A 17048-nucleotide genomic window follows, 5' to 3' on the forward strand; every position below is an offset into this window, starting at 1 on the left:
TAACTGGTGGTGGGGCTTAAGAGTGTACTTGACATGATGAGCACCAGGTAATATATAGAATTATTGAATTACTATACTGTATACCTGAAACTAGTATGACACTGTATGTTAACTAACTGGAATTAAAATAAAAACTTAAGGGAAAAAAATTACTGGGGGGAAAACAGAGAGAGAATGGTGGATGCAACATTGGAGGGCACAGAGGAGCATAAGTGAAGGAATGTTCATTCCTTTTATACAAAATATATATTGGCAGCAGGGCAAGGTTCATCTACTACTTGGTATCCTTTGTGTAACAGAAACAATTCTGAGAAGCAGAGTTCTACTTATTTCATTGAAAATACATGAGGTCTCTATTGTAGGCAACTGAGAAGAACAATAGAAATGTCTAGGATCAGTCAAGCTGACAACACTAGAAATTGTGTGGGCTGAGGGAGAGTCAGAGATCCGCCAGGGAGGGAGGTAAGGTCTGCCAACTAGCAGTTGCACCCATATAATATCTGGGCCAAAGTTTCATTTAAAAATAAGGAAAATATTGGGGCGCCTGGGTGGCTCAGTCGTTAAGCGTGTGCCTTCGGCTTAGGTCATGATCCCAGGGTCCTGGGATCAAGCCCCGCATCAGGCTCCCTACTCCGTGGGAAGCCTGCTTCTCCCTCTCCCACTCCCTCTGTTTGTGTTCTCTGTCAAATAAATAAATAAACTCTTAAAAAAAATAAAAATAAAAATAAGGAAAACATGCCCCACCCTTCCACCCATCCAATCTTCATGGACTTTATAGGTGTATTGTAAGAATGACAACATCTACGACTAACTTTGTTAACTAAAAGCAATAAGCAAATATAAAATACTAGTGGTGTTTTTTAAACAATTCTCTACATTAAAAATCCAAATACACATTACCACTTTATATATATAATTACAGTAAATAAATATAGACAAATATTTATATACCAGAAAGTATATGTAGTACTAATACAACTGCAACATATGCTATATAAATCTATGGCATATATCATAATACATTCCATAGTATAATAAAATATAGAATAGAATCTTCTAAGTTTTAGAACTATACCAAGTAATTGTCACTTCTTCTTCCATGAGGAAAAAGCCCCAAAGTAGTACTCCACCCTATTTTCTAAAAAGAACTGGGTCTTCCTCATGTTTTATAGTGTACCATGACCTTTCTTATCCAGACACCATAGCACCTCTTGGTTCTGGACTCTTGCACAGTGCATTCCATAGGGGGAAGCCAGGGCCTCGGTCCCTCCTGAGGCACAGTTTCCCCACACCTACACTCCCAAACCTCGGTCTGGACTTAACTGGAGAAAACAGAATACATTTATTCCTGTACTAAAAAATTTAGTAATATTTCAAGTCTGTAAGTATTGTTTAATGGCTTAGTGCAATAATTATTAAAAAGCATGGGTTCACTGCTTTCCTTTAATATCACAATAATCTGAGATCATTCAGATTTAGCAGTTTAGCAATCTTATTAATCACATGGTGAAATAAAACAACTGCATTATTTCACTAACTATTAACTGAATATCATGTTAACTGCACTGGTTATCCAACCCTTCTTCATTTCCTTTAAATGAGATAAAAAAGCAAAAATGTAGTAGGATAAAAAAGATACTGGGAAATTCTAAATTTACTTCCTCTATATCATTTGACATCAAAATAGGATTTTTTTCTTTCCTTCTATAAATCTTTGATAAATGTACACCCCATAGTTTATCCTTTGTCATACAAATGATCTGTAATGATTATTGAATATACTTATCCTTTTATTAGGAATGTATTATTTGTTATACTCATCTATATAATGGAAAAGTTACATTTTAAATAAGTATACATCTCTTTTACTACTGGTAACAGCAAAACCCATAATTTATAGGACATAAAGATCACAATACCTGGCAATAAAGGAACAAATTTATAAAAGAGTTCTATGGATTTGTGTCGACATTCTGTTTGGGGCCTCCCACAGTGGGCTAACAGCCACTGGACCACATCCAGTAAACACAATGATGCCGCAGGTGGAAATCCTCTAAATGGAGATAACACACTATATTTAATACACATATCCCAACATTTAGCATTTAGCTAAATGTTAGTACAGAAACCATAAACTCAATTTTGCCACACATGTAGAAACTTCATCAAAAGGCATTCAATTTATTTTTAATGTATTATCACTAGTATGCCATCAAAATGTCACAGGTTAAATATATTGGTCCTAAATGCTGCTTACCTTCATTTTTTGTTAACTTGAGGGAAAAGTTAAAAAGTGTTTCTTAAAACAACAGTACCAATATTTTCATGTTTCCTTTTCAATGTACCTTAAAACAAAGGGGGATTTGAAATTTAAAGCAATGTTTCTCAAATTGTGGTCCCTGAGCCAGCTGCATCAATATTATCTGTAAAACTTGGCAGAAAATGCAAATTCTTGGCCCCACTCCAGACCTACTGAAAGATTCTGGGGGCAGGATGCAGCAACCTATGTTTGTTTTTTTTTTTTTTTTAAGATTTCATTTATTTACTTGAGAGAGAGAATGAGATAGAGAGAGAGAGCATGAGAGGGGGGAGGGTAGAGGGAGAAGCAGACTCCCCGCCGAGCAGGGAGCCCGATGCAGGACTCGATCCCGGGACTCCAGGATCACGACCTGAGCTGAAGGCAGTCGCTTAACCAACTGAGCCACCCAGGCGCCCGCAACCTATGTTTTAACAAGACCTCCAGGTAATTCTGATGCATGTTTCAGTTTGAGAACCAATGATCTAGAGAGGTCAAAAGTTAACAATAGGATCTGAAGGGATCAATTTTAAAACAACAGAGAAAATATCAGTATCTAATTTACATGTGCCAATGCTTCTGCAGAGTGGTAGCAGCCAGCAGACTCCCTAGACACCCTGCACAGATCTGGAGGGGCTGATGCACGGCACAACCCATCCTTCTGGAGAATAAGACCTTGCTAGGATGGAATTAATAGTCAAGACTGGATACCACTGGTTAATAAGCCTGCCTTGGCTTTGGGTAGCTTCATTTCATAATTCTGTAATTCCATGGCTGTCAAAATGCTACTATTTCAATATTTCAGTTTTTATATTTCAAATTTACTCCATAACAGCTCATGCATTTTCTAGTCAAATAATTCCACACCAAATTTGTATTCAAAATTAGTGCAGATAAAATGTGTTACAAATTTATACCTTAAACCAAGCATTTTCAAACACAAAGCTTTTTAGTGTCCTAGAAATTGACTCCTATTTCCACGCAGTCCTTGTTTAGAAAATTGATTCTTTATGCTTCCACACATTCCTTCCAAATTCTTTTACTAACTGAGAATTAGTTTTATGTTGGAAAAAATAAAAAAGGGAAGCAATTAGCACCTACCGTGGCCTACGTCGCTTTTTTACTTTGTTTAAAGATACATACTTCTTTTCAATGATACGCCTTAGGTGATCAATGGCATCACAACATTGTTGAATTGTACCTGTTCTCGGGTATAAAAATATATTTCCAAAGGGGATAAATAGCTAATTATTATTAATAAAATAGCATTATAAGTTTATTGACCTAGTTTTTTAACTAAAAAGGTAATTTTACAATAGAGTTAATATTGTTTCATCCCTCAGAATGCAAATTTTAAATAAATGATTTATATTGTCCCAAAACAAAAACAAAACCCACATTTAAGATTGCAGGATAGTACAGTGCACATGCACAAACACACTCACAGCAATACTGCACCTAATGAGAAACTGCTCCACCAGTCCCCAGCCAGCCAAAGCACAGCCTCACATAATGGATTTGAGGTGGAAGAGACTCTATGGGTATTACAAAACTCACATACCAGGCCAGATCCTATTTACCTCAATTTAAGCCTATTATTTAAGGGGTATAAATTCCTTGACCTCCCCTTGTTCTTATGTCGGTTAAGCCATTCGATAGCTTGAAAATATAGCCACTGGAGGAGAACCAAAGTAAATTAGTAAAACCATCCACAGACATCTCGGGTTATTTAGGAAAGGAGCCTTACAGAACTTGAGTTCTGTAACCAAGAAAAAGTTTTCTTTTTATGCTTTGAAAATATGGCAGTGATTTTTAAAAGTTAAGTTTCACTTGTTGAGAATATTCACCTATATAAGCTGTTAAGATAAACAATTTTAAGCTCTTTGATGACAAGAGCTAAATTTTAAGCATTTTTACCCATAGCAGGCTATCAACATGAAGAGTAATAGAGCTCAACCTGTCTTTTGAAAAAACAAAATAAAATCTGGATAAGTGAAAGAGCATTCTGCCACACACAGCTATGTGACCTAAATCAGTCGCTTGTGTTCTCTGGGTAAGATGTCTAAGAAGACTTCTAGCCCAGAAATTCCAGGATGTTCATAATACCCGCTAGACAGAATTTCATTGTAAAGACTACCATTTATTACTCTCTTAGCTAATTTAAGTCTATGTCTGACTTATTATTTTGTATTATTTCTTAATTATGGTCAAAACAGCTTTATCACAATCTTGTAATGAGATCTATTTTCCATGTTTCAAATTGTCATCAGTGAGACACTGGCCACATCTCAGTGGTTATCATACCCAGCTTTCTTTACATGGTGCAATCGTACATTCTCACATTTCGTGTCATCACAGTAACTGGCTGGCTTCATTGGAGCTGCACAATAAAACTGTCCCACCTGCCCTGGGCAGGATCTCTGACCAGCCAGGGGTCAAGCCCAGTGGCCACCAAGGGCACTCCCTGGAAAATCTGTGGGCCTTAGAGGAGGCGGGCATTGAAGGGGCACCAGAGGGGCATATCTCATATCTCCCCTTCACACTTACCATTCTAAATGGGAGATGAGAGAAAACACCACCTTATGAGAGAACTACTTGAGGCTTAACCCCTGAGTGGAAAAGCTCTTATAGATTTGTCAGGCAAACAGAACTGGTGTGCAAACAAAAAGCTCAGATAAGACCTACCTAAGGATTTCTCATCTGTGTGTGCTAAGGCCAGACTTTCCAGATATGTAACCAATGCTTCAAACACAAACTGTTCTACCAAAGACTCTTCTTCCCTGTAAAATAAAGAATATTGAACCTCACCTAGGAAAACAATAAAGCAGGAGTGACAAGGGAAAAAAGTAATGTTATCAAAGAACACATAAATTAAACTTGTTTTAAAAAAAAATGGCTCAAATGTTTTGAAACATAAAGCAACCTAAAATACTTCTCAAAGAAAACTTCCTCAAGAGCAGACCAAAAAGTACATAAACCAAGAGACAACAGTGGCTTTTTCTGTGCACACAAGTACCCTTCCATCTGTAGAACTGCTCATAGCACATAAGCTCTGAACCACTGTTCTGACCACACTTCCACACACCTCATTAAGATTAATAGAAAAGGTCTCATACCACATCCACATTCTTTCAGAATAAAAGAATTTCAAGAGCTCTCACCCTATCCAAAAGTAAGTCAACACCAACAGTAAACGCTAAGCCTTTTACAAGCACATCAGGCACATGAAAGTAATTAATTCAATCAACAATGTCTGTGGACCATCTTCTTATATAGAGTAAACTCATGGGTGGGTGAAGGGCAGAGGGCAGATCTCTCCCTCGAAAATCTGTTCCTTAATAACACAGGACAGCAAATGATTAAGTATAAAATGACAGGGCTAGGTACTAAGTCTCAGAGGAGTTCAGAGAATAGCACGAGTTGGAAGTTCTACTTGTGTGATGAAGTGCTGGGTCACTGCACAGCCCACGGGAAGGAGTGCATTCCTGGAACAAACAGAACTGGAGTGAGGTGCTGGAGGACGGAGAGCACTTAGAACAAGAATTACAAACTGATGCTTGGTTTGGCAGGAATACTGTCCCAGTTTCTTTTTTTTTTCTTTTTTTTTTTAAGTTTGAATCCTAGGAGGGGCAGGGCCTGTCAGAGTTCCACAAGCTCCACATCTCCCCTAGTGTCACACACCCCGATCTGACACTGAAAATAAAGGACATTCCCCATAAATGTGTGGTATGGGCAAAGACATGGAGGCAAGATGAAAAACACAGGAGACAGCAAGCAAACTGGCAAAGCTAGAAGAAAAGGTTCACTTTGAAGAGGAGTTTGTGATGAGATTGCAAAAGTTGGGGTGGGGGGGGGTCTTGAAAGGCCAGGCTGAGCATAATAGTTTTTAGCTTATGTATCAACACCAACTAAAATAGGTAATTAGAGAAATGACATGACAAAATGATGCCCTAAAACTGTGCTTCCAAAGAAAGGTGTACAAAACAGTTCATTAGCATGCAGAAAAGAAAAAAGAGAACTCGTATCTATAGTATTCAACATGCAAGACCTCAAAAAATTTATCACTCATGCACCTTTTCTCAAAAAGCCACTTCGAATGTGATCCAACAAATCAATAGTATCCAAAAAGGAAGACAAGAGAGGAAAAGGAAACAAAAGATCAAACACAGGGAAGAAGTACAGAGGACATCCAAGAGGAGAGGCAAGGAGACCCAGACTTGACAGGTGAGCAAGGATCCAAAAAAGAGACTTGTTAAAGCTGTCTCCACCAAAACACCACAGTATGGATTTTTCAACCTATAAAGAAGAAAGCCTAAATTCCTCTTAATCTGGCCTACCACGATCAGGTAAAGTTCTTCTCCTGTCCATGTTCAATCTGGAGCAGCTGACAGTGCTCATTTATCCCACGAGAGAATTTTGCTTTGACATGCTCCTGACACATGGGGGTGGACCAATGGGAACTGAGATGCAGAATTTAAAGGGCAGTCCACACTCCCAGACAGTATTTCTCCCAGATGTCAGTTGTAGTCTACTTCACACCATTCTGGAGAGCTCTGCTTCCCAAAACTAACATGAACCTTGTCACTCTAATTCCTTGGAATGCGCTTCTGTAATCTTTCATGGAAGCTGAAACCAGTCTCCACTGAACAGAATATCCCAGGATACTTCACCTAACAGCGAAAACACTGACCTTTACTGCTTTCCAAAATCCAAAAGTATATCATTTAGGGTATATACATACAAAATGAAACAAAAACAAACAAGGGAATATGTAAAGAAAGAATGATTAGTTCAGAGCAGAGGAAGGTCTGAAATACTGAAAATACTCCATTTCTTAACCTAGGTGGTGAGTATACAAAAACTTGTTTTATTATCATTCAAGAAACTTTACAGAGTTTTTTTTTTTAACCTGAGGCATACTGACATATAACATTATATTAATTCCAGGAGTACAACATAACTCTGCATTTGTATATGTTACAATATGATCACCACAGTAAGTCTAGTTAACATGGATCACCATACAGTTACAAAATTTTTTTCCTTGTGATGTGAACATTTAAAATCAACTGTCCTAGCAACTTTTAAATATGCAATACAGTATTATTAACTATGGTCACCATACTGTACTGTATAGGCACACCTCAGAGATCTTACGAGTTTGGTTCCAGGTGACCAAAATAAAGCAATTATCTCAAAAAAGGGAGTGAAGTGAATTTTTTGGTTTCCCAGGGCATATAAAAGTTATGTTTACACTGTACTGTATATTAAGTGCACAACAGTATTATGTCTAAAAAATGTACATACCTTAATTAAAAATACTTTATTGCTAAAAAATGCTAACCATCTTCTGAGCTTTCAGCAAGTCATTATCATTTTGCTGGTGGAGGGTCTTGCCTCGATGTTGATGGCTGGTGTTGACTAATCAGGTTTGTGGCTGCTCAAGGTTGGGCGGCTGTGACAATTTCTTCAGATAAGGCAACAGAGAAGTTTGCTGCATAGATCAACTCTTCCTTCTAGACCCAATTTCTCTAAAGCATGTGATGCTATTTGGTAGCATTTCACCCACAGCAGAGTCTCTTTCAAAATGAAATCAATCCTCTCAAACCCTGCCACTGCTTTATCAACTAAGTTTATACAGTATTCTAAATCCTTTATCGTCATTTCAACAATCTTCACATAATCTTCAACACAAGTAGATCCCGTTTCAAGAAACCACTTTCTTTGCTCATCCGTAAGAAGCAACTCCTCATCCATTAAAGTTTTGTCATGAGATTGCAGCAATTCAGTCACACCTTCAGGCTTCACTTCTGATTCTGGCTCTCTTGCTCTTTTCACCACATTTGCAGTTACTCCCTCCATCGAAGTCTTAAACCTTGACTTCAAAGTCATCCATGAGGTTAGAATCAACTTCTTCCAAACTGCTGTGAATGTTGATGTTTTGACCTCTTCCCATGAATCATGAATGTAATTAATGGCATTTAGAATGGTTAATGCTTTCCAGGTTTTCAATTTACTTTGCCAGATTCATCAAAGGAATTACTCTCTATGGCATCTATAGCGTTATGAAATGTATGTCTTAAATAATAAGACTTGAAACTCAAAATTACTCTTTGATCCATTAACTGCAGAACGGATATTGTGTTAGCAGGCATGAAAACAAATAATCTCATGATATCTCTCCATCAGAGCTTTTGGGTGACCAGGTGCATTGTCACTGAGCAGTAATATTTTGAAAGGAATCTGTTTCTGAGCAATTCTCAACAGTGGGCTTCAAATATTCAGTAAACCAGGTTGTAAACAGATGGCTATCATCCAGGCTTTGTTGTTCCACTTAGAGAGTACAGGCAGAGTAAATTTAGCATAATTCTGAAGGGCCCTAGGATTTTCAGAATGGTAAATCAGAACTGGCTCTAACTTAGTCACCAGCTATATTAGCCTCTAACAGGAGAGTCAGCCTGTCCTTTGAAGCTCTGAAGCAAGGCACTGACTTCTCTCTAGCTATGAAAGTACTAGATGGATTATTCTTCCAGTAGAAGGCTGTTTCATCTACACTGAAAATCTGTTGCTTACTGTAGGCACCTTCATTAATTATCTTAGCTAGATCTTCTAGATAACCTGTTGCAGCTTCTACATCAGCACCTGCTGCTTCATCCTGCACTTTAATGTTATGAAGACAGCTTCTTTCCTTAAACCTCATGGATCCTCTGCTAGCTTCAGACTCTTCTTCTGCAGCTTCCTTACCTTCTCACTGCATAGAACTAAAGAGAGTTAGGGCCTTGCTCTGGATGAGGCTTTGGCTTAAGGGAGTTTTATGGCTGGTCTGATCTTCTATCCAGACCACTACAACTTTCTTCATATCAGCAATAAGTCTGTTTCACATCCTTTTCATCCATGTGTTCACTGGAGTGTCAGCTTTATTTCCTTCAAGAACTTCTCCTTGGCATTCACTACTTGTCTAACTGGTGTAAGAGGCCTAGCTTTTGGCCTATCTCGACTTTTGATATGCCTTCTGCACTAAGCTTAATCATTTCTAGTTTCTGATTTAAATTGAGAGATGTGCAACTCTTCCTTTCACTTTAAAACTTAGAGGCCATTGTAGGGTTATTAATTGGCCTAATTTCAAAACTGTTGTGTCTCAGGGAATAGGGGGGCACGAGGAGAGGGAAAGAGATAGGGGAACAGCCAGTTGGTGGAGCAGTCAAAACACACACATTTATCAATTAAGGTCATTGTTTTATATGGGAGCAGTTCATGGCACCCCAAAACAATTACAATAGTTGTATCAAAGATCACCATCAGAGATCACCACGCCAAATACAGGAATAATGAAAAAGTTTGAAATAATTTAAGAATTACCAAAACATGACTTAGAGATACAAAGTGAGTAAATGTTGGAAAAGTAGTGCCTACTCAAAGTCAATTTGTAAAAAATGCAGTATCTGTGAAGAGCAATAAAATGAAGCACAATAAGGGATGCTTGGTGGCTCAGATGGTTAAGCATCTGCCTTCGGCTCAGGTCATGATCCCAGAGTTCCGGGATCGAATCCCACATCGGGCTCCTTGCTCAGCAGGGAGTCTGCTTCTCCCTCTGCCCCCCCATCTTCTCTCGCTCACCCTCTCTCAAATAAATAAATAAAATCTTTTTTAAAAAATGAAGCACAATAAAATGAGGAATGTCTGTACATCCCTGACTTATTTATTTCATAATTGGAAGTTTGTACCTTTTGACCAGTCACCCATTTTGCCTACCTCTCTTCCCAGCCCGTGGCAACCACCAATCTCTTCTCTGTATCTTTGAATTTTGTCTTTTTTTTTTTTTAAGATTTCACAAATAAGTAAGACCACAGGTATTTGTCTTTCTCTGACTTATTTTACTTAACATAATGCCATCAAGGTCCATCCATGTTTTCACAGATGGCATGATTTCATTCTTTTTTTCACAGCTGAATAATACTCCGTTGTATACATATACCACATTTTCTTTATCCATCCATCCACTGATGGACACGTTCCATATCTTGGCTATTTTAAATAATGCTGCAATAATCGTGGGGGTGCATACATCTTTTTGAATGTTTCATTTCCTTTGGATAAATACCCAAAAGTGGAATTGTTGGATCATATGGTACTTCTATTTTTAATTATTGAGGAACCTCCATACTATTTTCCATAGTGGGTCTGTCAATTTGCATTCCTATCAGCAGTGCACAAGGGTTCCCCTTTTTCTACATCCTTGCCAACATTCGTCATTTCTTGTCTTTTTCATAGTAGCCATTCTAACAGGCATGAGGTGATATCTCCTTGTGGTTTTGATTTGCATTTCCCTGATGACTAGTGATATTGATCACCTTTTGTCACCTTTTCATTTTATTGATGGTTTCCTGTGCCATGCAGGAGCTTTTAGTTGATACAGTCCCACATATTTATTTTTGCTTTTGTTGCCTTTGCTTTTAGAGTTAGAACCAAAACATCATTGCCAAAACTGATGTCAAACAGCATACCACCTATGTTTTCTTCCAGGAATTTTACGGCTTCTCAGGTCTTACATTCAAGTCCTTAATCCATTTTGAGTTAATTTTTGTGTATGGTGTAAGATACTAGTTTAGTTTCGTTCTTTTGCATGTGGCTGTCCAGTTCTCCGAACACCAGCATGTAGTGAAGAGACTGTCCTTTTTCCACTGTTTATTCTTAGCTCCTGGGTCAAAAATTAATTGACCATGTTTGCCTGAGTTTATTTCTAGGCTATTTTGTTCCATTAACCTGTTTTATGCCAATACCACACTGTTTTGATTACTACAGCTTTTGTAGTATAGTTTGAAATCAGGGTGCATGATGCCTCCAACTTTGCTCTTCGTTCTCAAGATTGCTTTGGCTCTTCAATGTATTTTGTTGTTCCACACAAATTTTAGGACTGTTTGGTTTCTATGAAAAATGCCATTAGAATTTTGATACGGATTGCACTGAATATGTTGATTGCTTTGAGGAATATGGACATTTTAACAATATAAATCCTTCCAATACATGAGCATGGTTTATCTTTCCACTGATTCTTCAGTTGCTTTCACCAATGTCTTATGGTTTTTAATGTATAGGTCTTTCATCTCCTTGGTTAAATTCATTCCTAGATATTTTATTCTTTTTGATGTGATTATAAGTGGGATTGTTTTCTTAATTTCACATCCTGATAATTGGTTATTAAGGTATAGAAATGCAACAGATTTGTATATATAGATTTTGTGTCCTACAACTTTACTGAATTCATTTATTAGTTCTAATAGTTTTTTGGTGAAGTCTTTAGGGTTTTCTATATATAATACTGTGTCATCTGAAAATTGTGACAGATTCATACATATGTTTTAAACACTCTTCTGTACATATAAGTTTCACAATTTTAAAAAGCTAAAAAAAAATAACAGTGGCTTCAAACTCTAGTCAATTTTCATATAAATGTGCACATGTACACATATACACATACACAGTTTCCTACCCATCCATCCATCCTTCTCTATCATCTATCTTACTTTTACAATTGTTCCTTCTTCTTTATCATAACTGTCATTTCATGAGAGAACTATCTGGACCAAACAAAGTCAGGTTCCTCATTATAAGATTACTTGTAATCATCTACTACTACTTAAAAGAACTGATTTCAGCAACAAGTTTTACAATTATCTATGTGATTAATTATTATCTATCTCTTTTTAAAAATGTAATCCTCATGAATGGCTGTATCTGTTTATCATCGGCATTTGGCACAGTGCTTGGCACATAATATTCTTAATAAGTAACAATAAATGAATGAACACTACTAAAACCTTAGGTCAGGGACTAATGATTCTTTTTTTTTTTTGGATTTCTGAAACAACCCCTTCACTGGTGTCCTGGCCCTGTCTTATATCACTCAGATCTACTCTCCATATAGCTATGGGCAGGTGGATTTTAGGAGGAAATTTAAACATGCAGTTTTCTTCTCCCAAAACTCCAGGAACTTGTTGTCATTAGAAGTAACCTATGTTTTTTAACAATACAAACAAAAGCTCCAGGCCAGTCTCACTATGCTCCCTCTCAAACTTCCAACTCCACAGTCAAGGAAAATAAAATGTCTTCATCTCCTTATATAACATCCTATTTTTTATCTCTACCCCATTTCTTTGATCTGAAATGCTTTGGCTGATTTATTTATCCTTTAAGCTTCATCTAAGTATAAACACTACAGGAAGACTTCTTTAACCTACTCAAGTTGGCTTAGATACTCCTCTTCTGTGCTCCAAAGATTATGTCCTCTGTTGCATTTAGAAGACTGCTGTGGTAATATGTTTGTACATATTTCTCAGTAGTTTCTGAGTTTCCTGAATGCGAACTGTATTTTAATTCATTTTTTAATCCCTAGAAAATAGCACAGCATCTGACACATAATAGTTAACTAAATGCCTGATATACGAATACATGGATACATAAACAGCACTTTTCACAATCACTACTAAAAATTTCAAGAACTTATTTTATATTCTTCCCTGTCATATGGCTTACTTACCTGAATTCCCTATAGATATTATTAAAGGCAAGTGATGCTCCTAGCCTCTTGAAAGCATTAGGGTGAAGGGCAAAGCTGTACAGTCGCTTGAAAAGCGATTTGGTGTTTACTGGACTTTTTTCCTGCTGCTGCGGTGTTGTCTGCTTAATGGACCATTTGAGGAATTCGCGAATACACCGACCACAAAAATCTCTTAAAGTACTGTCAACAGGGTCTACAATTCCATCCTAAAACAAAACATAAGATGTCAACTGAACACCCTGGTCTTTTCTGAGTATAACTACAGCATGTTGTGAAAATTAATTTAGAGCACTATTCAAGAAAAAATAAGCAAAAGTAAAACCAATCAGATGGTTTAGAAACTAAACTCTAATAACAATGTCGTTTTGACATAATGAAAACACTTTCTTTCCAAAAAACTAAGAAACGGGACGCCTGGGTGGCTCAGTCAGCTGAGCCTTCAGCTGGGGTTATGATCCCAGAGTCCTGGGATCAAGCCCCACATCGGGCTCCCTGCTTAGCGAGGAGCCTGCTTCTCCCGTCTGCTGCTCCCCCTGCTTCTGCTTGCTCTCTCCCTCTCTGCCAAATAAATAAAATCTTTAAAAAACAAAACAAAAAACAAACAAAAAACTAAGAAACTGAAAAATCCATGAAAAAAAGACTATTTTAATTATGTAGTAACAAAATTTCTTCCTTTCCCTGAAGGAACCCAATAGCTATATCCTAAAAGTTTCTCTGGTGATTTTACCTTATAACAGTATTTGAGATGCTTTATTAAGGTTAAAGAAAATAAGATCCTTCTGGGTTCCAAGAGAACTGTAATGCTACATAAAGAAAAATCATGGGGGAGAAGCAAGATGGCGGTGGAGGAGGAGACCTAAATTTCGTCTGGTCCCAGGAATTAAGCTAGATAGGTATCAAAGCACTCTGAACACCTACAAACTCAACAGGAGATTGAAGAATAGCAGCAACTCTCTGAACAGAAAAATGACCACTTTATGGAAGGTAGGATGTGCGGAGAAGTGAATCCGAGGAGATATTTGGGAAGATAAATGGCGGGGGGAGGGAGCCTCCATCAGCCGCTACCAGCAAGTGACAGAGCAGCGGGGCACAAAATCGGAACTTATAGAAGTCGGCTCTGCTGAGGGACATGACTCCAGTGGCTAAGCGGGGGGTGGAACCCTTGCTGGGACAGTGTGATCTCAGGACCCTCGGGGTCACAGGAAGACCAGGGGTGCCTGAGTGTGGCAGAACTCCCAGGTATCAGAGCAGGGAAACCGGCTGCACAGACGGAGCCGAGGAGTGGGCTCTCAGCTCAGAGTTGCCATAAACTGTGATCCACGGCACAGTCGAGCCACTGCTCTTCCAGCAGGGACCCAACAAACGGCAGATCCGGGGAGACTCCCCTTCCTCCCCCGGGAGGAGCAGCGCGGGAGCACACTGCAGGGATCTGCTGGGTTTGGAGACTCCACACTGGGTCGTGTGCCAGAGATAGAAACGCTCGGTCAAAGGCTGGATGAGCACGGAGTGCAGCTGGAGACCGGGGAGACGGGAGTGATTGACTGCTTTTCTCCGGGGGCGCACTGAGGAGTGGGGCCCCAAGTTCTCAGCTCCTCCAGCACCAGAGATCGGGAGACTGCCATTTTCACTCTCGTAGTCCAAAGTTGTAGAGAAAGCTTTCAGGGAATAAAAGCTCCCGAGAGCAAACCTGAGCAGATTACTTAGTCCGCCCCGGGAAGGGCGGGGCAATTCAGCCTCGGGCAAAGACATTTGGGAACCATGGCAACAGGCCCCTCCTCGCCGAAGATCAGCAAAAACATCCAGCCAAGACCAAGTTTACCAATCAATGAGAACTGCAAAACTCCAGAGCTAGGGGAATACAGCACATAGAAATCATGGTGTTTTTCCCATGATTCTTTAGTCTTCCATATTAATTTTTTAAATTTTCATTTTCTTTTTTAAAAAAATTTTTCTTTCATTTTCAACCAACAACTTAACAATTCCTTTTTATTTTTATTTTTTTAAAGATTTTATTTATTTCACAGAGATAGCGAGAGCAGGAACACAAGCAGATGGAGTGGGAGAGGGAGAAGCAGGCTTCCCGCCGAGCAGGGAGCCCGATGTGGGGCTCGATCCGTCCTGGGATCATGACCTGAGCCGAAGGCAGACGCTTAACGACTGAGCCACCCAGGTGCCCCCAATTCCTTTTTAAAAATCTTTTTTAATTTTCCTTTTTACAACCATATTCTATCCCTTCATTGTATTTAACCTTATATTTTGTGTATATATATATATATATATATATATATACACGTTTCTCTTTCTTTAAAATTTTGGGATACAGTTTCCTCTCACAGACCAAAATATACCCTAAATCTCTAGTGTATGGCTTTGTTCTAGTCTCCTGCCTAATCACATTTTTTTTTAAATTTTTCTTCTTTCTTTTTTCAACCAACTTCTTATCAATTCCTTTTTTAAAATCTTTAATTTTCATCTTTACAGTCATATTCCATCACTTCAATGTATTTACTCTTATTTTTGGATATATATAAGTGTTTTATTCTTTAAAGTTTGGAGAGGCACTTTATTCTTTCTTTTTTTGGGGGGGGGAGGCAGTTTATTCTAATAGACCAAAATACACCCAAAATCTAGTGTGTGGCTCTGTTCTATTCACCAGCCTGATCATATTCTTTTTTTTTTTCTTTCCCTTTTTTTTCCTTTCTTTAACCCTGGTTTTGGGTCTCTTCTGATTTGTTTAGTGCATATTTTTCTGGGGTCACTGTTACTCTTTTAGTATTTTGTTCTCTCATTCATCTATTCTTATCTGGACAAAATGACAAGATGGAAAAAATCACCTCAAAAAAAAAAAAGAACAAGAAGCAGTACCAACTGCCAGGGACCTACTCAATACGGACATTACTACGATGTCAGACCTAGAGTTCAGAATGATGATTTTAAAGATACTAGCTGGGCTTGAATAAAGCATGGAAGTTATTAAAGAAACCCTTTCTGGAGAAATAACTAAAATCTAACCAAGTTGAAATCAAAAAGGCTATTAATGAGATGCTATCAAAAATGGAGACTTTAACTGCTAGGATAAATGAGGCAGAAGAGAGAATTAGTAATAGAGAAGGCCAAATGATGGAGAATAAAGAAGGTGAGAAAAAGAGAGAGAAACAACTACTGGATCATGAGGGCAGAATTTGAGAGATAAGTGATACCATAAGATGAAACAATATTAGAATAATTGGGATCCCAGAATTAGAAGAAAGAGAGAGGGGGGCAGAAGGTATATTGGAGCAAATGTTCCCTAATTTGGGGAAGGAAACAGGCATCAAAATCCAGGAGGCACAGAGAACCCCCCTCAAAATCAATAAAAATAGGTCAACACCCCGACATCTAATAGTAAAACTTGCAAGTCTCAGAGACAAAGAGAAAATCCTGAAAGCAGCTCGAGACAAGAGCTCTGTAACCTATAATGGTAGAAACATTAGATTAGCAGCTGACCTATCCACAGAGACCTGGCAGGCCAGCAAGGACTGGCAGGATATATTCACAGCACTAAACGGGAAAAATATGCAGCCAAGAACACTATAACCAGCTAGGCTGTCATTGGAAATAGAAGGAGAGATAAAAAGCTTCCAGGACAAACAAAAACTAAAGGAATTTGCAAACACGAAACCAGCCATACAAGAAATACTGAAAAGGGTCCTCTAAGTAAAGAGAGAGCCTAAAAGTAACAGAGACCGGAAAGGAACAGAGACAATATACAGTAACAGTCACCTTATAGGCAATACAATGGCACTAAAATCATATCTTTCAATAGTTACCCTGAATGTAAATGGGCTAAATGCCTCAATCAAAAGACACAGGGTATCAGATTGGATTAAAAAGCAAGACCCATCAATATGCTGTCTGCAAGAGACTCAATTTAGATTCAAAGAGACCTCAAGATTTAAAGTGAGGGGGTGGAAAACCATTTCCCATGCTAATGGACATCAAAAGAAAGCTGGGGTGGCAATCCTTATATCAGACAAATTAAATTTTTAACCAAAGACTATAATAAGAGATGAGGAAGGACACTATATCATACTTAAAGGGTCTATCCAACAAGAAGATCTAACAGTTTTAAGTATCTATGCCCCTAACATGGGAGCAGCCAATTATATAAGCCAATTAAGAACAAAATCAAAGAAACACATCAACAATAATACA

General features: G+C 38.2%; 1 protein-coding gene across 2 annotated transcripts in view; it reads right to left on the reverse strand.

The window, feature by feature from the left end:
- PRKDC (protein kinase, DNA-activated, catalytic subunit) overlaps positions 1-17048 on the reverse strand; it is a 247255-nt gene that overhangs the window by 174481 nt on the left and 55726 nt on the right. For both annotated transcript variants that reach the window (XM_044914628.1, XM_044914627.1), the window contains exons 27-30: positions 12834-13060; positions 4982-5076; positions 3398-3497; positions 1920-2053 (exon numbers count right to left, since the gene is read on the reverse strand). In XM_044914628.1, coding sequence (XP_044770563.1) covers positions 1920-2053; positions 3398-3497; positions 4982-5076; positions 12834-13060 — 556 coding nt within the window. The remainder of the gene's footprint in view (positions 1-1919; positions 2054-3397; positions 3498-4981; positions 5077-12833; positions 13061-17048) is intronic.

The sequence above is a fragment of the Neomonachus schauinslandi genome, chromosome 4 (genome assembly GCF_002201575.2).
Source record: "Neomonachus schauinslandi chromosome 4, ASM220157v2, whole genome shotgun sequence".
Classification (NCBI taxonomy): Eukaryota; Metazoa; Chordata; class Mammalia; order Carnivora; family Phocidae; genus Neomonachus; species Neomonachus schauinslandi.